The sequence below is a fragment of the Cottoperca gobio genome, chromosome 18 (genome assembly GCF_900634415.1).
Source record: "Cottoperca gobio chromosome 18, fCotGob3.1, whole genome shotgun sequence".
NCBI lineage: Eukaryota > Metazoa > Chordata > Actinopteri > Perciformes > Bovichtidae > Cottoperca > Cottoperca gobio.
The window spans coordinates 12,721,985-12,744,400 of NC_041372.1; the positions used below are offsets into that span (position 1 = coordinate 12,721,985).

A 22,416-nucleotide genomic window follows, 5' to 3' on the forward strand; every position below is an offset into this window, starting at 1 on the left:
TAATTTAGCTTCTTTCTTTCACTGTGGTGAATATATATAAAAAAAAAAATATATATATATATATTTTTTTTTAATTATATATATATATATATATATATATATATATGAGAAAATAATTAGCAGGCTATCAGATATGCATTTGTAAAAATTTAAATAAATAATTGCAGGGCAGAGAGACCTGTAATTGGATTTTCTCTTTAATATGGTTAACATAAGAGACTTTCTCTAATTTAAGAAAGTACAGTACATCTTTTCTGTACACCATTTATAATGACAAAATAACAACGAAAAATCACTTTTTCCAGCTTTATAAATGTGATTGTTGTTTGTCTCTTATACATTATTATATTTGGAATATATTTAGGGTTTTGGACTGTTGTTGTACCTCTGGAAGGTTTTAATAGTGAAAGTATTTTTCACCAGTTTAAGAGAAAATGATTAATCAAAAAGTAATCAACAGATTAATCAGTAAAGAAGATAATTGCTAGTTGCAGCCCTTCAGGACTATATTCAGTAATTTCCTAAAAAAGACAAGATTATTTGAGAGGTATTAAAAATGACAATGATATAAAACTGCTGTTTGGTATAAATTGTAGTACCGATACCAGCCAACAAAACACTTTGTCGTTACAATGTGATAAAACAAAAGCATCACGAGTTCAACAGCTTTTCTTTCAAAATTGCTTTATTTCTTTCCGTTATTTTTCAAGCAAAGTTTTTCATGATTCCTTTTTTTTATATTAATGTAATTAAAAAAAGATAAAACTTGGGATCTTTTTTGTCTTTATGTACAAGCAAGAAAAAAAAACCCATTTAGGAAATAACTATAAACATAAAAGAATCCCTGCACAATAACACTGTAAAAATAAAAATGAAAGAAAAAGAACATAAGCATTAGAGTGGAATCAAACACCTCTAGTTTACAGCTCCTTACTTAAGCAACAAGCTCACATTCATACACACACACACACACACACACACACACACACACACACACACACACACACACACACACACACACACACACACACACACACACACACACACACAAGATGTCAGCAGGTTTAGGTGAGGTGGAGAGTTTCAGGGCACAAGCTCACACACGACACAACGCAGCAGTTATTCTCCTCAGAAGGAATGGAAAACACCATTTGTCAAATGAATGAACACATGTATCACACACACACACACACACACACACACACACACCTCTCTCCTAGTGACAGTAACATTTCGACAGCATGCAGTGCAGTGGTCCTCTCCACGATGGTCCAGTGTGTCAACACTATGGTTTCATGCTTCTCTTCCCAAGGCCTTCACAATGACGACCACAAAGTCTGGCCTCGCTTTTTCAAGCGCGCTCTTCGCTGCCGTCGTTACTCTAACGTGACTCTTATTCACATGCAGTCCAACGTGGGCCTCCCGACAGTTTCCTCATCGTTGGTATCATTTAGGTTTCCCTGGGATCTTGGTTGACCTCACACATCCATCATTGTGGCGGAGCATTTAAGTAACAGATTGTTGTTCCCGTCGCACGGCCGACTTCCAACAACAGCATTTGGTGTTTGAGAGTTTTGCGGCTCAACATGCGTGTCACTTAATGTCATTTGTTTCCATGACTTTATGGAGTAGCAGGTGTATGGAAGCCCATTTCTACTAAGAAAGACAAAACAAAAAGTGACCAAGTCAAGAATCTTTCCGTCTTAACTGACTCGAAAAATGAAAACAATTGATTCATCTCCTAACTATGATGTAGGACTAGTAAGGCATAGTTCTGACCTAATGTTTACACGCCTAACTAAGTCACACTCAATGTACCATCTCATTTTTTCCTTAGTCATCTCTTTATGTTTTTATTCTAACAATCTCAATGTTTTATCTTATAAATGTCACTTGTTTTGCGTTTTCTCTTCATTTCTAGTCAAAATTAAGAGATGTCTTCATTCAATGATGTTTGTTGTTCGGTGCAGAATAGATTCTGAGTTACTACGTATCTGCTGCACACGCAAAGAAAAGGAGCCCATTATTCATACAACGTGAAAGTTATGAACCATTTCTTCCTTTCGTCCGCTTGAAAATGTTCCACGTTGGAGAGGAGACGACACGAAAGCACGCCGACTGTGTTTAAATGAACCAGTTCAACACTACAGGCTCCTCACTTCCTTTTGATGCAGTGCTACTTTTCCAGTTTGTATGCAGTATTGTGAGAAACTTCACTGCGTCTTCGAGGAGACAAAAACAACAACAAAAAAAACAGTCAATCCGGAGATTCAGCCGGCGCTCAGGCGCTCAGACGCTCAGACGCTCAGACGCTCAGACGCTCAGACGCTCAGCGCGATCACATCTGCTTCCAAAATACATTCTGTACAAAAAGCAACCCTGAGTCTCGTCAGTGGAACGACTGCTCCGTTTCTGGGACGCTTCACACCCTCTCGCGCTCTACATTTGACATTTCCTCCCTCAGGTGGACGACTTCTACTCACTCACTCACTCACAGACACACACACACAGAGACACACAGACACACACACAGACACAGACACACACACACACACACACACAGACACACACACACACACACACACAGACACACAGACACAGACACTTATTTTTTTTGCTCGTTCGTGGAATTGTGTTGGCATTTCTGTAGCTTGACATGAGTGGAATGGAAACCCTAAAGATGAAAAGAAAAGGGCTGAAGGGTGGTGGTGGGGGGGGGAGGTGTTGGGCGTGACGACTGACGCTGCAGCCAATGACAGTCCCTCTTTTTGGGCCCACGCCCCCCCGCAGAGCTCACAGGCCCCCTATCGTCTCCCTTCTGCGCGTTTGGCTGCGTCTTTGACGCTGGCTTCCTCTGTTTTGTCCAATCAGGAGTAGATGGTGATGACTTCACTTCCTCCGCCTCTGACCAACAGGACGCGCTCCAATCCTTCTGTTAGGACCTCGAGGAACTCCATGTCTAGTCAGCAAGTTAAGGAGTGTTCAGAGGAAGGGGTGAATCATTAACACAATGTTCAGACTCTCCTGGAACATTCATGGCACTCGCTTTTCACAAAAGCGACAGAAATGAAATGTCAGGAATGAAAGAAGAGCTGGAGCGGTCGAGACGAGACGAGGTTAGCACAGTTTAGAACTTGAGGTTTGTTTTGGTGTTAGTTTACGATAACGACCCGGCTACAGAGAGAAGTTCAAACCCTGAAGTCAAAACGTCTGGTGAAGAACATCTCATTTGGTTAATTAACTGAAAAGCGTTTTTAAGGATACAGTTCTCGTCTCCGTCCGTGTTCCGGGGAGGTCCTGGCATGTTGAGCAGGACGAGTCGGGCATCATGGGATTTGTTGACAATGACCTCATTGAGCTTGACGGCGGTGTGCATCCGCCTGACGTTGGAGTGATCCCTGAAAGAAAACAAGCCGTATTGAACATCCTGTTTAGTGAAGAACAATGCTGAGAGAAAACGTGAAGTGCATCTCCGCTCACGGCCTCATGCTGAGCATGTCTCTGAAGCCCTCCGGCGTGGAGCAGCCGGAGTGTGCGGCTCTGTACTGCGAGCTCTTCTCTTTGGTCCAGGTCATCTGAACACGCCGATGATGCTCGGTGCTGCCGCCGCCGCCACCACCACCGCCGCCGCCGCCACCTCCACCACCACCTCCACCTCCGCTGCCAGCGTTTGTCGGCCTGTCTCGCTCCCCGCCGTCGGTGTCATCGTCATCGTCTGATCCGATGCTCGTCAGCCGCAGCATGGAGTTACGGTCTTTCACCAGCTGAGCCTGGTTTGACACAAAGACACACAAACATGTTCTTTCTCATCTCATCTCTTATCCGCTGCATCCTTCATCTACATCTCTCCCTCTCTCTCTTTGTACCCGTCTGGCTCCGTCCCCTTTTCCCCGGGGGAACGCCACACCCACAGACAACACAAGGTCACCTAACTCGCTAACACCAAACACAGGCTGCGTCTACTCCAGCGGGACAACTACAGGGACAGATCTGAAAGTCAAATGGCAACTGAAACCCGGAGGAGCGTAACGAAACGTGTAGAGAAAGAGAAGCTTTTCTTTACTGCTCTCGAAAGGCCGTTTAATTTGACCCAGATCATAACAAATAACTTCTTCAGAAAATGTTCAGAACCGAAAGCGTCAGATGAGTTTAACGTCACTAGAAAGTTTAACCTCAGCTCCTTTAATAAGTCTATAATAAACGATGTAGCCAGAATACAGACACAAAAGAAATAATCTGGAAATGAATGAACGCGGACACGTGTCCTCTGAGGACATCAGAGCAACCTTTGACGTTAAAGATCTGATCTCATGGATCTCTAATTCATTCTCATTGTGTGTGCACAGTTCCCTAGAGAGGTCAAAGGTCAGGGTCATCTACAGACAGGCATTCCCTAGTCACGATGCTACGTGTTGGTGCATTATTATTATTATTGCACAAAATCATTTAAGACTTTGATTTTGTGTCTTTTTCTGAAGGATTCAGAGGTTTACACTGATGTAAAACCTCTCTGCTTTAACAACGCGTCCACCGTGGTCACCATGTCTAAATGGCTCTACATCATTCAAACACAGCCGACGCTTTACTACCGTGTAAACTTACATCATCAAAACTCCAGCGGACCCGCTGAGGAGACCAGTGGGAGAAGGAGGTGACATGATTAAGCTGTTCCCACTGTTACTTATTAAACCTTTTCATGTCTGTACCTTGTGTCCGTCAGGGCACCAGTCATGAAATATGACACTCATCCTGTAACCGATACATCCTGCTCCCAAAACTTAAGATTATATTTGATTAAACTCAGGTGTTGCAGCAGCACAATGACATAAATACAGATACGTATAGAAAGTAACAGAAAGAAACCACACACGAGCATGTGGGGACACACGACATGATAGTGACAGTGGTGTGATTGATAGCAGCAGATTTACAGAGTACACTAGGGCTGATATATATATATATATATATATATATATAGACTTTCCTCCTTTAAAGTCTCTCTATCGTCTGCTTCGTGTTCAAATCATGAAAGAAAATAATTAGAAATGACTACATTTACCCAAAAAAAGGACTTTAATGGAACTTCTGTAATATAAATATACGAAAATAAATGTTCTAAACACTTTTACAAGAATATCGTTATCTCTATACAGCTACCTTTAAACGGTCCCAACAACATGCCCTACAAATGATAACTTTTCGATTAGAATAAAACTAATGAACTCACAGCTGGCCATAACCACTGACCTCACCTGAGACCTTGTAGCTCCACCTGCCTCTGGCCTACTGCTGCTGCTACCAGGATTTCCCTGATAAAATGATGCACGACAATCACAGACAGATCAGACGAGTATGTCATGGCAAATCTTGTATACAACTGCTGTTAATCATGATCATTTAATACATCTTGGTATCCCCCCCCCCCCTCCAGGAGTATTTAACATCCCTTTTTACTGTCTTTGACTGTCCATGTGCAAATCTACACCCTTTCTTCACACGACAATGAATGTTCATGTGCACTCGCCCGGAGCTTACCTCTCTCTCCCGGTCTGACTTAGACAGTCGCATCTGTCTGAGCATCTGCGACCTCTGCTCCATCATCAGGGTCCTTTCATAGGTGTACGCACTGATGTCACTGTCATGCTGAGAGCAGAGGAGAGAGACGTATCGAGAAGAACTTCATTATTCTTTACCCGTTACTGTGCCGCGTACACATTACAGATGTGTAACTTGAAATTGTACGCGTGCACTCCCACGGGGAATGAACACGTGCTGAAAACCCCCGGCAGCGTACCATCTCAACGACTTCCACCTCGGCCTCGATGCGTAGGTGATAGAGGAAGGTTGCCAGATCCTTCTTCATCTGGATGGAGTTATCCTCCATCTGGGCAACTGTGAAGATTCGCATCCCACACTTACGCCAAACCTGAGGACGAGAGAGTAGAAGTGTTGCAGCACTACTCTCAATGCAGGAACATTTACAAAGGTATCGACATAAACACAAACATGCTCCGACCTTGTGTTGGCGCAGCAGGAATGGCAGCAGCATTAGCATCCCCCCGTCGTGGACGATCCACCAGACGTCGATGTAGCCCTCGGTGCAGGGCTCACTGTTGCTGGGGAACAGAGAGATGTTTTTGGGCACTAGCAGGGCCAAGTGGGCTGCTGTGGTCACCCGCACTGTGTCTGGAAGGAAGAGAGGGGGCGCTGTGAGCCTGCTAACGATGAGATGAGGAAAACCTCTCATCGTGGAACTCTAAAATGATTTCCCGTCCTCTTTGACTCACTGATGAAGGTCTTCCAGGCCTGTGGGTCTTCGCTCTGCCTCCAGGCGTGAGGCCAGCCCATCACCACGGTGTTGGGCTTCATTCCTCCCAGGCCGCTGGACTGGATCATGTGGCTGATCCCTTCACGCGGCTTCTGGGCCACGATGCACTGACAGAAGCCCTTCACGCGCTCCTTATCCATCAGGTGCTTCAGGGTCTGAAATAGGAGAATTTAAGCACGACTTCCTGTCATTTTGAAGGCGACTACATCTACACACTGACAAAGCTTCACATCAAACACAAACTTCCAGAGATCACTGAAACGCTGCAAAGACGGCGCCGCCCACCTGTTCCGCCGCGAGGGCCTCTCCATAGCTGTGTAGGAAGTTGCCGGAGACAACGGTGCCGACGATGGTCAGGCCCTTTCCCGCCTTCAGCTGGCTGGCAAACGTCAGCAGGCGAGGAGACTTGACGTGGGCGTCCTCGTCCAGTTTTAGTAACACCAACACCTGGGGCCTGGAGAAGACGAGTGTGGATTCTAAGAATCAATAACAGCTCATACACAATCTACGCATGACTCATCATATACATGCACAAGGCTCCTTCAGTATTATGTTTTCCATTGCAGTACATTTGTGATATTAGCGGTTTGTAATCTGAAGATGTCGACCAGATTCGGATCAGTTTGTTTAATGTCCTTATAAAAGGAGCATTTGGAAATGTTATATTCATAAAGTACAATCACTGCCAAGAGAGGCACGTGAGAACAACACATTTTCCTGACACAGCTGAAGAAAAACTAAAGTTGAGCGAACAGCATTCATGTTTTCATAGTTGTGATTTCTCCATGCACTCTGAACACAAGTCACAAGTTGTCTGATGTATGTGAACCGGGTGAGTGGTGCACTTCAGCCTCTTGTGGCCAACATGAGTATTACAACAACAAACACTTTTGCCAGGATAATCTTTCTAAATTAATTTTGGATGATGGTGACGTAAAGCAGAACTATTGAATGAATGCTTTATGATGGCGGGGCATTTCTAATGAATGGGACGACAAATTGGGAGAAAGCAAGCTTCAGTACTGCACCTCCAGTTCTTGGTGTGTGGTGGTCCCTCCTCCAACCTCAGGAGGGCGTAACGGGCAGCACTGAGCGAGAGACCGCGGATCCCATCCCCCCACTCTTTCTCCGCTCTGATACACACACACACACACACACACACACACACACACACACACACACACACGATATGTACTGTGTCCTCCCGTGACACTCACAAAACAACAAAGATGATTCACACTGGAATAGACAGTCACACACACACACACACACACACACACACACTACATCTCCATAGCAACATACCCGTGGTACTCAATGTACTTGTAGATCATGCCGGCGATCACCATGGCAACGATTGCGTAGTACCAGGACGATATGAACATGAGCGCCAGGCAGATAGTCATCCCCAAAAACGACAAAGTCCTGGACACACCAGAGGCACAAGATGAGTGTGTGTTCACGTGAGTGTGTGTGTGTGTGTGTGTGTGTGTGTGTGTGTGGATATTACCAGTGGTAATAGGAAAAGCGCGGCCTCCAGTTGGGCGTCCTCAGGAGGGTCTGGAGGCCACAGGCCAGGTTCACAAACAGATAACACATCAGGAAGAACCTAAAGAAAGAACATAGATTAAACTGAAGCCCCTGAAGGAGAAAGACACAAGTTCAATACTTGGGATTGATACCCTTCCCTACACACACACACATATAAACACACACACAGATGTAAACACATGCAGCATGTGGCTCACATTGTAAGGATGGGAGCCACCAGGTCCAGGGAGGCGATGAGGATCCCCAGCTCGGCTATCAGGGCTGTCAGCAGCAGGGCCCAGGTGGGCTCCCCGTTAGCCTTGCCGTGGCCAAACACCTGGCACACACACACACACACACACACACACACACACACACACCTTATTTGTGAGAAGTGATGTAATTTAAACAGTGTGCATGACATCACGTTTCTTTAATCTTAGTTAAAGTTACGATCTAGTTGTGGTTTGTTGTTGTTGCCTTCGCTAAAGATACAGTTCGTACCCATTTAATACATTCATTTTGGGTCCCTATAATTAAAAATGAGTCTTCTAACCCGGAGGAAAGGGATGATGTTGTCCTTGGCGATGGCCTGTAGAAGTCGGGGAGCGCCGGTCAGCGACTGGAGGCCGGCGCCACATGTTGAGAAGAAAGAGCCAATCACGATGACCCAGGGAGTCGGCCAAGCCAGAGTCCCCACCACCAGATTCCCTTTAACCGAGTCTCCAAACCTGCAGGAGGCAAAAATACATACAAGTAGTTTTTATAGCCTTTAAATATTACTACTCTTTTTCAATAGCGCATAAACAATCGTTTCTCTCACACACACACACACACACACACACACACACGGTCAGATGAAGACATGTACTGACTTGTCTCTGAGGACGACCCCGTCGATGCAGGCTCCGAACAACACAACGCTGCTCAGGTCTGGACGGACAGCACTCAGGAAAAGGACACTCAGCAGTCGAATCAAATCAGAGCTAATGCATCCTAAGTTCCTTTTAGACATAACAGAACCGTGAAACGAGCGATTCATTAAGTCCACAGCAACATAGAAAGACTAAGCGTGTTGGAAATGTATTATTTAACATGAAATAACATGCAGACTAGATTGATTGTCCCCAGGGGGAACTCATTTTCACTATACATACAATATATTATATATTATATATATATATATATATATATATAGTATTCGTATTATTAGTAAGTATTAGTATTATTTTATTAGTATTATTTCATTAGTATTATTTTATTAGTATTAGTATTATTATTTTATTAGTATTTTATGAGTATTATTATTTTATTAGTATTATTTTATTAGTATTAGCATTATTATTTTATTAGTATTATTATTTTATTAGTATTATCTTATTAGTATTAGTATTATTTTATAAGTATTAGTATTATTTTATTATTAATTTATTAGTATTAGTATTATTATTATATTAATATTATTATTTTATTAGTATTATTATTTTATTGGCATTATCTTATTAGTATTATTTTATAAGTATTAGTATTATTATTTTATTAGTATTATTATTTTATTAGTATTATTAGTATTAGTATTATTTTATAAGTATTAGTATTATTTTATTATTATTTTATTAGTATTATTATTTTATTAGTATTAGTATTATTTTATAAGTATTAGTATTATTTTATTATTATTTTATTAGTATTATCTTATTAGTATTAGTATTATCTTATTAGTATTATTTTATTAGTATTATTTTTCTAAATTTGGCTTTTTATCATTTGTACTTTCATCAGCATTTTGTATATTTATTTTTTACTCGACTGTTTTGTATTTGACGTATCTGCCTCAGTGTATTTCTGAGGTCAAGTTAAGGTGGAAAGAAAGGATACAGACGATGGAGGTGGTGAGGATGGCGAGAATGGTTCCGATGGGGATGGAGCGCTGGGCATCTTTCAGATCGCCCGACCGGTTGGAACCAGCCATGATTCCTGGGAAAAAGAAGAAAATCATTTTTGATTAATGGGATTATTACCCGAAGCATTACTCGTAGTCTTACTAAGTTGTATTATCATTTATTATAAGCTTGAATATCATGCTTGTTAGGAAAGAGAAGTGAAAAATATTCTCCAAATCTTGTTGGAGAATCAACAGTTTGAGTTTCATTTTATTGCATTGAGTGAGTTAAAAAGAAAAATGGATGCCCGACAAAGAGTCACGATAAACACATGATGCACTTGATCCTGAAACAGCAGAAATCAATATCACGCCTACTGAGTTCTTCCTGTCGATAATACATTTTTAGACCAGAATGATGGCAACTTTATGTTTATATTTCTTCCTTGTTTCCATTTTGTAAGTTAGCCTCTAACACAGCTGGTGTAGCGTTTGAGGAAGGAGCAAGAAAAACCTCTACCTGTGACGGAGGGGAAGAAGATGCCCACCAGCAGTGTGAAGGAGGTGGTGATGTCGGCAAACACGTAAGGCTGCTGAGTGGAGGCCGGATGTGCAACATGAGAGGAGCTGAGGGAGCCTTTCTCCACCACGTCCCCTTTGCTGAGGTAGGAGCTCCACAGGTTCTCTATGAGGAGGACATTCAATGTTAGTTAGTGAGGTTATTATTCTTACTTTATCTGTGTTTATTCACTGATTCACTGATTCCCTTTGTATTGATTGTTTTCTCACTCTACCTGAAATGACCCCACTGGCCAGACCGGGGATCCCTTTAATCTGGGAAAAGTTGTTGGAAAGGAAGTATTCGTCGCAGGAGGCGTTGATTTCTGTGCCCTGGCAAAACTGCTTCCAAAGATATGTGGTCTTCTCTATCAGAGGGGGCGCCAGGCTGGTGTCGAAGGTCGGGGCCATCGTGCTGGTTTCTATTGGGAGGAATACGTCAAAGAACCTGAACCAGTGTGCGAGCAGGACACACTCCTATGATTCTTGACGGCACTACGCATGTAACATCAATCTAACCCTGGGACCCACCATTACTAATCGTGTAGTTGTAGTCGACCATCTCCGTTTGCTCTTTGATCTGCAGCAGGATGGTTTTCGCACATTGGTTGCCATCAATCTCATGGCCGCTGATAGTCCTGTTTCCCAGCATGCACACGCTGCGGGTGGAAGCCCATCGGTCAGTCAAAAGCGTGCGAGTTAAAAAAAAGGACGAGTCAGAGTTGTGCTTTCATCAACACTTACGGGAATTGTGGCGGGTTGAAGGCGGAGACCAGCGCTCCGATGTAGATGGAGACGATGGAGACGATGACGCAGGCCAAGAAGATGGAGGCCAGTTTGTTGACATACTTCACGCCCACAAAGACCAGCAGGGACATCAGGAGGAGACAGATGGAGCCGTACACCCGCATGTTGTTCAACATAGCCGCCCCTTCACCTTCAGGGTGCTTGGACTCAAAAATGGCCGCCTTAGGTGCGATGTACATCTGGAGGCAGGGAGAGAACAAAGGAAAGGTTTTGATGGCGTGGAGGTTTTGAAATAATCAAGACCTCCAATCATATCGAAGCCAAAACCCACCAGAAGGATCTCGATGGCTCCCAGGATGTACATGGCTCCAGCGAAGGTGGTGCCCAAGTAGAAACACAGGCCCACTGCCCCCCCAAATTCTGGACCCAGAGAGCGACTGATCATGAAGTAGGCGCCTCCCGCTGGAGGGGGAGGAGAGGAGAGGAGGAGGAGGAGGAGGAAGAGAGAGAGAGAGCAGGGCAGGTTGTACATCAGGGTTGAAAGAAGTGGAAATGGAGAGGGGGAGAGAGGGAAAGCAGGGTGGTGGAAAGAAAGAGAGGATGGGCAGGGAGAGGAGATGGGACATAAAGAGAGAGAGAGAGAGAGAGAGAGAGGGGTGGATGTTAGTAACATTATGATGTTAGGAGGTAAAGAGAGAGAAAAGAGAGAAGCTGATGAGAGAAGTCATCATATGCTTGAAGGAATAAGCATAATGTTCTACATGACACATTGGAGTAAGAAGACAGAGCAGATCTTTGGTCAAACAGCGTCTGCAAATGACTTTACAGCTGTTTCTGCCTCACTCGGAGTACAAGCATCTGACGTGTGGAACACCTGCTGTCGTTTGGTTCACTTGTTCTCTGATCCGAGGCAAAGTGACGCTTATGTTTAGACAACATTTAACATTTTAGAAGTTTGGCTTCTTTTGATATATGAGGGGAAAGGAAGTTTAAAGTTTCTCTGTTCGTCCAAACACTTCATGTTCGTCCACTTCCTGCAGTGCAGAAAGGTTTTAAATACTACCCACACGACTGGTACTCCAAGTGAGCTCAGAGAGCAACAGTGAGGCTCACTTTGCTGATACAATTTGAACCAGTTATAAAAACAAAACAGAGCACATGGAGGAATCGTACAAGTCAGAGAAACTACACCAGAAACTTCTGTAAGCTCAGAACTCAGTGTTTGGCTTCCCAGAGGCAACCCTTTAACAAAAGCGCTCGCTTACGTCCTGTGCTTTGGACGAACACGGTAAAAAGAAAAACCAATGGTTACAAACAAAGTGGGCGTTAATGAATTAATTCCCCTTCACTAAAACTAAAACTCTACGTCCGTCTCACTGAAGTTCATAAAGTGATGCCGTCTCTGGCGACGGGTCTTTTCGTTGCCGAGCCGAATTTGGGAAGCCAAACACTTTGGACTTCCTTCACTTCACTACATCCACACAGTCTTAACTACCATCTGCGACCAGATGGTGAGAGAGCATGAGCAGCTGTTCAGGTAAGACAAACAAAAAGACAGCATGGGATGAGAGACAACATTAGATTAATGCTCTATGTTAACCGAGGGGGTTTCCATTCTACATTCAATTACCGAAATGTCACATGCTCGTGGAAATATCACACTACTTTGACATTTGTGAATATTCGTCAGTGAGGGGTAAAGTCAATGGCGGAGAAATATCCTGGGTTTTTTTAATGTGCGTACAGACAGACAGGGAAGAGGCAGACAGAGGGAGAGACAGGACACAAATAACACTCATTAGAAAAAACACATCATCAGCACCCGAAGAGGAGCAGGAAACCACATGGGAGACAACATGGAGGATTGTAATGAACATCCAGGGCTTTTTCTTTTTACATTCGACGCTCCTATTGAGGCTTTCTAATGTCTGTCTTCATCATCCGGGGGAAGAAAAGAGTCCTTCAACAAAATCCTCAATTTGAATAAAGTGAGTCGTCGATTGAACGAGTAAATATGATCTAACAACTTAATAAATGAAGTGTGGTTTAGTGTAGCCTGAGATAAAGAGATCACCTACAGCACACCAGTGCCCTTTGGGGAAAGGATGAGGGAAGGGGGGGGGGGGATACCTGGAACAACTCCGTTCGTGGCGATCGCACTCATCGATATTGCAGTCAGCAGCGTCTGCAGAGAGACGAGAATTATTTGAGTCAATCTAGAACGTTTTCATGTTTGTCTCGTCTGCTAACGCCGCTTGAATACTCACACAGCAACAGCATACGAAGACAATACAGAGGGCCTGCAGCACCCCGGCACTCCCCACCACCCAGGTCAACCGCAGGAACAGGATGACGCCGAAGATGTTCTGGAGGCAAGGCAGGTAGACCCCCATGAAAGTCCCCATCTGAGGCAACTGGAAGGTGGAGATGGCAGAGAGAACAGAAATCAAGTTCTGCTGACATCGTGCAGTGTTCCCGTCTCACCCCCCCCCCCCAACACGCTTGTTCATCGACACCTTCTGTGTGCTGAATAATATACGTTGCCAGATGTGTCGTGCAATCAGAAGCAGGTAAATGACTGAAGCAGCACAACACCGTCTTATCTAGTGCAGCCGGCTCCTTATCAGCAGGACTCCAGTGCAGATCCGTGTCACGTCCTCACTCGGCGTGTGAGAGTGAACGTGCACGCTCACTCTCACACGCCGAGTCAAGAGGCCAACAGACACTACTGGTCCAAGAGTGACCCGACGATCACGTTTAAGAGATGGATGTGTTTAGTCTGTCCTTGTCACTATGCACACATGCACTGATAACTATATAAAGCTTACTAACGGACATCATGTTCACTCCAACTTCCTGTTACTTCACCATAATAACCATCATCATCACCTTTGATATAATTGCTCTATTACAAGAACATTGTACAGCAAGTCAAAGTGCATTCAAACTGAAACTGACGGCATACTTTACTTAGAAATGTAGTGAACTCCGTGAAAAGACATCTCATATTATATATATATTATATCTTCTTATAGAATAGACACTGTGGATGCACCTCTGTTTGTTATAAGCTCGACTGTGCTTTCATTTCTTTATTGGGTGTTTTTACTGCCCAATAACCCTTAAAAGAAAAGAGTTATACCTTCCTGGCTTTCTTCTTCTCTCCGATGCTCTCGGCCTCCTCGTGCTCTTTGGCCCCCTGCGTCAGGTTGGTGTAGTTGGCCAGACGATTGAGCAGAGAGGACACTTTTGGCCGAGTGTCCATCTCCTCCTGTAGTCGGAAAAGAAAGGGAGGGGAGGCATAGTGTGGACAGTAGGAGTGGGATGGGATAGAGAAGGGATGAAGAGGAAGGGGGAATGAGAGAGGAGCAGAGACAAGGAAAGGAAGAAGAAAGATGGGGGATAAGAAGGGATGACAGGCAACACATCAAGAGGTGAAATAGCAGGAGGGAAAGAAGCATATTGAGTGAGTCATTGAAGGAGGCGGAGATAGAAGACCGTTTCCAGGGAACTTCACAATCTTTAAGAATTGAAATGATGTGCACCCACCAGCCAAATGCTGCTTTTATTTTTAGCTCTAGTTTAGCAGACACTTAAGACTCATCGTTCGGAGCTTCTGTTTTTATCCATGGAAGAAAAGTGGCCACAGTATGTTGTTTCTACGTCTGATACGAAGTACAGCTTAAAGAACGTTTGTAACATGCAGGTGTGTTTCGCACCTCGAATAAGGCCAAGTTTCTGTCGTAGAAGTCATCGTCATCCACCCCGTGAGTGTTGTTGATGTACACGCTGGAGATTTTGGAATTTCCATCACCTGGACACAAAGAAAGAGAATTATGAATAAAAGGGATATACAGTAACTAAAAGCAGCGCAGGAAACCAAAATCAAATCTCTCTTTGTGTTTCCTTGTTGAGCTGCAATGTAAATTCATATTGTCCCGTATGAAGAGGACACACACACACACACACACACAGCTTGATGCAATGGCCACCATGTCGCCAGTTTAGTTCCGCCTCAGTCAGCACAGAGCAGTGCATCAGCAGCACCTGAGTCAGCAACATCACTTCCCTCCACGGTCACGGCAGCAGACGCACATATGCAGGGTCACATTTAACAGAAGGACACTTAGAGACCCACAATAAGCACGGGTCGGTTTGTTTAAGAAATGTTGTTTAAGTCAATAAAAACAAGGTTAAGGACATAATAAAAATAAGAATTGTGAGGAAGGTGTGCCATGTGTGGACGTATTATTATTATTCTTCTTCTTCTTCTTATTATTATTATTATAGTTTCACGTTTCTTTTTTTATGTCAATTGTTAACTGTAGAGTTTTGCCTTTTCTTTTTTTGTTATTTATTTTATTGCTATTATTTATTTATTTATGATATTTGATTTATTTATATAGATTTCTTTTTAATTTTAGTATTATTACATTTTTTTTTAAATGCCATATGTTATAATCTGGGGAGTTCTTATATGCGTGTTAACTGTATAACAATCAATAAATCATGTGTTAATATTTGAAAAGAAAAGAAACTACCTCCTACTTTGTGGTGGGGGTCCCGTGATACATATATGGAGTCACCAGATGATTAGAGGGATGTGAAAGAAATTATAAAAAAATTTAAATAATGTTCTAAGCAAATTTTCAAAAAAGCTAAAATTCTAAGCAAAAGCTGAAAATACTTTCACCTCTTCAGTACTCTTAAGTATATTTTATTCTATGCATTTTGAGACATGCCAAAAAGGTTGTGAACCTCTGAATGAATACTTTACAAGTTGAGACAGAAAGCTGCACGTCAAACCGTCAACACATTAGAACATCTGCTGGCTACAAGTCGGTCGCCATGTGAAAGAAAAACAAAAAACAAAACAGCATTTGGCTGGTGGGAGGAAACTTCACATCCTGTTCGCAGTCTTTCATTTTGCCAAGGATAGCAGGTGTGACACTGAAGCAGCGAAAACAACTTGCCTGTTAATATTCATGCTGGCGTGATGGTAGGAAAAGATTAACCAACAAGTTAATCTGGCTTTATGCTCTTTTGTTCTTTTAAATGTTGAGTGGCTGATCCGTTACAACGCAGGTACACGCTCTATTAATGCTTAAAAAAGCATATTAAAAACTAAAATAAATCATTTTGGATAAATACAGATAGATATGCATGTGAGATCCACCTTGTTCTGTCCAACAGCTGACCTGTGCGTCAGGACAGAGAGCACATTATTAACACTCTGTCTGTTTTCTGCTTTTCAGTCTTTCACTTTATTTGATTATTTGTTTAAACACAAATGAATGACTATCTACAGTCACCTCTGAGTTAACACTGTGGAAAGAATAACCCTGCCGTGTGTGTTGAACTGCAGCGGTCACACTCAGCTGAACAGAGGGGAACGCAGCTGTCTGTTTGTGTGAGTGTGTCCCACAAGAGAAGACCTCCACCTGAGTTTAACACGTCCCATTGTGACGCCTTCTTGTGCGTGTGAGCAGCCAGTCGAGCAGAAAGCCACTGCAGCCAGATGTGTTTGTGTCTGTGGAGTGCAAAACTGGAAGCGCTTAGAATTCAATCGCTAACTTTATCGGTGTCAGAAAGGCCGGATCACAGAGCATTTGACCTTTTCTGAAAATAACTCTCCGCTCCTCCTGCCTTCATTCCTCTTCATCGCCCTTTAAGATCTTGACTCACGTCAGTCTTGTCAACGTGCTGATTTTCTACAGAGGCGACTGCTGTGCACTTCTCCCTCTTAGTTTCTCTGTAATAACAACTGCAGCATTACAGAGCCTGATCGAAGCTCACTCGGATTAACCGGCTCCATTTCTATTTATGGAAGCTTATTAAACAACGTGGGGCATCCCTACTACTATGCAACAGATTAAGTGGATCAGCGTTGCTAATACAGTTACATCTCTCCACAGTTATAACCGCCTTGCTGAGCCTGTCAATCAGTGCAGCTATTCTTAAAAGGACTTCTGGAGAGGGAATTACTGCACGCCACACAACAACTGTCACGGACGTCAAAAGCAAACTATTTCGCCATTTTCCTCCATTTGATCATCACAATTTCAGGCCAAACTCGACTTACTGGTTGTACCTGTTCAAACTGAGGATGTGAAAGGGTTTCTGCTGTCCGCTGCCGTTAAGTAAAGACCTGAGTCACAGTTTCTACCCTGTAGGTGGGCTGACGGGAGGGGAAGTGAAGCCTACACGAGGGTCACAACATGCATACATCACAGTCCTCGTATTGTTCTCAACATCTGCTGAGTGCAATGCGTTGAACTGTTGCTCATTTTGCTGTCCACCCCTGAAGTCTGGCTCTCAGCGTTATGACCCAGATAGAGAAAGAACCCACTTCTCTTTTCACTTCCCATATAAGCAACATTTGGGACATAGCGCTGTGTGAAATCGTGTGAGCCTGAATATCCTCGTCAATGGGAATGTGTTGTGTGAGAATCCAGTGAACTGGCTTCTCCTTGACTACCTTCACACAGCCATTAGGCAAACATAAAGACATGATGATATACCTGACTGATCACAAATATGCGAGTCAGCATATCCAGTGTGCCGTGAAAGTGTCTGTGCTGGGACAAAACATAACCAACTGATTTTACGGTGGATGTTTGCAAATTCCTGAGTTTAAACTGTAGCTAATGAATGACACTGTGTACTGTGTGTGTCTGCAATGTGTTGACACTAAAGAGGGAGTTAAATCTTCACGAGACAAATTCACACGGCAGCTCCAGATAGCCTCTTTTTCACGACTTATGGATATTTATTTGCGATGGGCATCAGAGATAATGTTACCCTCTGAAAGTGTCACTCACACTGAGTCTACAAATATGTGCATCAGATCTGTGTGTTTGACATTTGCAGATTATGACTCATCTGCATTTAGAGACAGATTAGTTCTGCACTAAGGGTAACTATATTTTTCAAAAACAATATTCTTAAAACAAGCCATAATAAATACACTGACAGTTATCATTGTGTATTTTGGATTGATATCTCCACCTTTGTACCATAATTATGATAACCCAACCCACATTCATTAGACCTTAGACGTTATATTTACTGTTTCTTTACACTTACACATAAATACAATATCTTATCTTGAGCAGTTAATTATAAAGTATCCCATAAATGATTTATAGGAATGTCTAATGGCAGGAAATGCAGCCAACCTGTAGAAAGAACTTCTTCAAAAGTTCAGACAGGTTCAAGAGTTCAGGAAGGTGCGACATGCTTTTCTTTAAGTCAACGTGTCAGGATGGAGGAGTGGCTGACATGTGTTAAGCATATGGATTAAAGAATGGATTCACTGAAGCAACACAGTAGTGGGATTAGACACAACAGAGTGATGGGTTGGTATGCAGACTCCATGCAATAAGCACTTCTCTCAGTCCACAATAAAAACCCGCCTTAAGATCATATTTTAAACATGTAGAATATTGCTAAGTGTACCTAAAAGTACAGTAACAACACATTATGTGGACTAGGATGCGTGTGCGTGTTCTTCACCTTCCTCCAAATTGCTGTGATCCGGTGTCTCGGCCCCTCCCGCTGTAGTCGACGGGCCCCCCGACGCCTCGCTGAGCGGGTCACTTCGATTGATGCTCTCCCTGGAGCCGAAGCGCACGCGAGCACCGGAGCGGGAGCTGATGTCAGGCGACGTGTCGGACAGTCCCGGGAGGTCCTCCGCCTTGGTGGGGGTCACCGTGAAGCGCACCGATGCCATGGTAGCTCACTTGGATAAAGGAGGAAGGGAGGCGAGGGGTGTCGTGTGGGAAGCAGGAGGAGAAGGACAGGGCTGGGGAGGGGTCTCGTACTAGCTAGCGGTGCTGACCTGAGCTACGCTATCTCCCAGGTGATGCTGAGGTAACGGCGGCCTCTACAATTTGTTCTTTTGCAGCTGCAATTCTCCATTGAAGCAAAGTGGTTGGCTGCCACCAGGCATGTGAAAGAAAATCTGCAACAGGCGTCTTCTGTGCCTGTGAGTGTTAATAATCTTTCTGATTTATAAAATTCTAAATGTGTCGAGTACCCGTGTCAAGCAGCGATCAGAGATGACACATGCACACAGAGTGGAGTGCCTTTTTCAAGTGAAATAATTCCCTCCTCCCATCAAACTGCAATCAAATACTGTTTCAGTGCCATCTTTCCTTCATACACTGTCTCGACTATGCTCAGGATAGCAGTCACAGAGCATGTTAAGCTTGTCTGTCTCTCTGACGCTTCTCAAGTAAACACAGCTGAAACTTGTCTGACATGTAGATACAAATGTCTTTCTAACGATAGCCCAACCAGGGTGGGGGATGCCATGGTGGGAAGAGAAGTCATGGGAGGGAAATGTTTGAGATAAAAGAGAAAAACAATAAAGCAGAAATTAGTTTAAACAAAATCTTTGTGAAAAATGTAAGTAGGCTACTGTATGGTGAATTCAAATGAAGCAGAGCCGCACTAATATTCATATAATTGTACTTACAACTTGTACTCTGCATGTCAGATTTTCATCAAAGCTTATGAGATCTTGTGGAAGTATGTAGTAGTTATTGTCAATATTACACCCTAGATTAATTACATTCATATTCATTGTTTCCTTTATGGACTTAATGAGACATTCACATACCTCTTTGTAGTTAATTAACCAAGCTAAACTAACTCTAGGAACATTTTGACAGGTTTATTATCCATCCACAACATGACATCGGTCTAAATGAAGGAGCTGTAAAACAATAACTAGTATGACCCACACGTTTGGCCCGCAGGTGCAAAGTCAACTATGCAACGTACCCCCCCCGTCATGGGAAAAAAGTGTCAAGACCTGTGGATATAGCTGAATTATTGCTTTAACTCAGTTCATAATTTAATTATTAGAGGAGAGCAGTTCCAACCGGTTGTGCCAGTAGCTGCTGGCTGTTTTCTCTCACTCTGCATGCAGAGGCACAGCACCTTTTCCGGCTTTTATAAAGCCGTCTGCCTCGCGTGCTTCATCAGTCTACACTCAGAGATTGACAGGGAGGGCGAGATCGAAAGATAAAGACAGCCATGATACTCATCTTGCTGGTTCACCCCCTCTTCTCCCTGGGCTCTTCCCAGGGAGAATGTGTGAGTTTATTTACACAAGCTTCCAGCTACGTTTGGCTGACTCGGTAGGGGAGCTGAGGCCTATCCCATCATGCATTGTGTAATAGGCTGGGAAACACCCCGAAGAGGTTATTAGTTGAGACACACACATTTACACCTATGGGCAATTAGCAGTCTCTAATACAACAATGGCATATCTTTGGACTGGGCAAGGAAACCTGTTGTGTTCTATACCCACACTGCACTGTTCCCGTCATTGTAACACATTTATTAATACATCTTGGTACAGTCACCCATAGTATGTTATCAATAGGCTGGCACCATGGTAGAAAATTAAATACTTTATCACAGCGTAATTTTAGTCAACTTTTGCGCCCCTTGTTTAAAATTTGTTTGCCCCGTTGACTGTTTTTCACGGTGCAAATACCTTAAATTCGGGGCAATTTTGCCATTTTTCCGGATTATTTCTGCCGCTAGTTGATAAAGATATCCCAAAATGTTCCCTTGTGATACATGACGCTGTAACTTTCCTCTTCCTGTCCACTATCAGTAATATTAGAGCATTACACAGAACATTTTGTTCTACTTTCTGGCAATTCAGCTCAGATCTTTGCTTTTTCTATCTGTTCTTTGTGCATATTAGAAGATGTGTTGTGTTCAGTTACACAAATATTACACTGTATAACTAATCATTTGATATATAGCATGTGTTACAGTTCCCATGGACAAATACTCCAATTGATGTGAAATCAATATCATGATATGAAACTGGTATACCATGTGGTTCAAACCATGTATCAAAGGGTGTAATAATTCGTTTTTAATCTGAGTTTAAAGATCAGGAAATGACTGTAACGTTACCTTTCATTTAACATTAAGTTAACAATTCTTCTGAGCAGAGGGGGGGTCACCAGACATACTTAAAATACAGCATTAAAGCACTAAGTATTAAGAAGATAATGTCACCCTGCTCTCTTACCTACCTGTCACTCTGTCACCGGTAATCAATATGATCCTGGTACACGCACAAAGCCAAACATGCTTTTATTAATTAGGATAAACATCCCCAAATGAGTCTTAACACACACACCCACACACACACACACCAGCAACTTAAGCCGTTGATGGAGACCCTCGCTTGCTAACTGACACTCAGCTGCCACTGTAAGCCAATTAAGCTAGCCATAATAATTCTGGCTTGAACCGGTCAGTAAACACCTCCCAATATTAATACAAACACAGAGCTGGTGGGATAATCTTTATATTTAATTATGAGCAGATGTTTCGACTTAATCTTAGGCAGCATTTTGACGAGAAAGGGACTGCGGCATCTGTCCGAAGCTGCGGTTTCAGTTAACAAACGCGTTACAAACCGGCTAAAATCAGAAAGGCGCGCGCAGTTGATTTGGGATACACAGGTTTGAGTAATTAGCCGTTTATAGGCAAAGTTGTGATTCTCGTTTAAATTAAGCATCATGTAATTAATAGCAGCATGTCAGGCACTGAGCCATCACTCGGGTAGCTAAAGATACCCAGTGGTTGTATCGGGTGAGGTGGTCCCTGCCCGCTTCGCTTCAGTCGGTACAGCTAGCCGAAGCTAACATTAGCCAGAGGCTAGCCATGCCGCTGATAAACTCCACGGACCTCCAGCTATTTCACTGACAGCGGCAAATGCTCACTGGAAATATCAACCCTTACACATTAGTCATACGAAGCGCATACCTGGCTCAAGTTTCCTGTAGAAAGCGTTTCCACCAGATGGCTGTTTTCAGTTACATCTGGGAAGATTTGGCTCCTCTCCCATGTTTTCTCGGCACTTTTTTTTGTCCAACCGACCCAACAAAAAAAGATGCGAGCGCGCATGTTTGGTCCCATTTCGCTTGCCGTCGTTCCAACAGTTTGCGCAAGCGTTATGACAAACAGGAGTCCAACGCCTGCTGGGAAGTGTAGTCCACAAAGACCGAATAGTGATTTGCTATTAGATTACAAATGTACTGATGTAAAATACACTTACACTTACTAAATACAGTGCATTGTTAAAGACTAAACAAGTGGTTGCACATTATTGCATCAGTATCAACCCAACAATGTGTATTTCTTTGTTTGTAATACTTTCAAGGCTCTTTAGCAACACTGGTTTACAATATTTTACATTTCTGAATTGTTAGCTGCAGTTTACGTTTTGGATGCAAAGTGTGTTTAATTATGAAAGGGGTCTACTTTTTAGAAAATGTAATCTGGGGGAAATGGTTATTAATCTGTGTGAATAACTTTTTTTCTGCAGGATTAA

At 43.1% G+C, this 22,416-nt stretch overlaps 1 protein-coding gene across 3 annotated transcripts; it reads right to left on the reverse strand.

Annotated features, from left to right (window-relative positions):
* Window positions 1-1,572: 1,572 nt before the first annotated feature.
* On the reverse strand, window positions 1,573-21,962 carry slc12a6 (solute carrier family 12 member 6). 3 transcript variants are annotated; one of them, XM_029454804.1, is made up of 27 exons: window positions 21,849-21,962; window positions 18,561-19,327; window positions 14,765-14,859; window positions 14,188-14,316; window positions 13,313-13,459; window positions 13,176-13,230; window positions 11,377-11,507; window positions 11,043-11,284; window positions 10,830-10,957; window positions 10,535-10,720; window positions 10,261-10,425; window positions 9,737-9,835; window positions 8,734-8,791; window positions 8,415-8,589; window positions 8,077-8,195; window positions 7,839-7,937; window positions 7,634-7,753; window positions 7,357-7,461; window positions 6,614-6,782; window positions 6,288-6,483; window positions 6,017-6,186; window positions 5,795-5,926; window positions 5,536-5,643; window positions 5,253-5,309; window positions 3,481-3,770; window positions 3,265-3,398; window positions 1,573-2,959 (listed from the first exon to the last, which is right to left on the reverse strand). In XM_029454804.1, the coding sequence occupies exons 2-27, from the start codon at window positions 18,775-18,777 to the stop codon at window positions 2,868-2,870; spliced, it is 3,618 nt and encodes a 1,205-aa protein (XP_029310664.1). In that variant the 5' UTR covers window positions 18,778-19,327; window positions 21,849-21,962; the 3' UTR covers window positions 1,573-2,867. The 3 variants fall into 3 exon arrangements, with proteins under 3 accessions (XP_029310664.1, XP_029310665.1, XP_029310666.1); XM_029454805.1 differs by having other exon boundaries at window positions 18,561-19,323; window positions 21,849-21,950; XM_029454806.1 differs by lacking the exon at window positions 5,253-5,309.
* Between the last annotated feature and the right edge of the window lie 454 nt (window positions 21,963-22,416).

Bases quoted from the DNA above. Each gene is read 5' to 3' on its own strand.
- slc12a6 (XM_029454804.1), bottom strand. From the start codon at position 18,777: ATGGCATCGGTGCGCTTCACGGTGACCCCCACCAAGGCGGAGGACCTC. The intron at 5,927-6,016 runs GTCGGAGCATGT...TCTCGTCCTCAG, and splicing joins TCCTGCTGCGCCAACACAAG to GTTTGGCGTAAGTGTGGGAT. The intron at 5,644-5,794 runs GTACGCTGCCGG...CTCTGCTCTCAG, and splicing joins AGGTGGAAGTCGTTGAGATG to CATGACAGTGACATCAGTGC.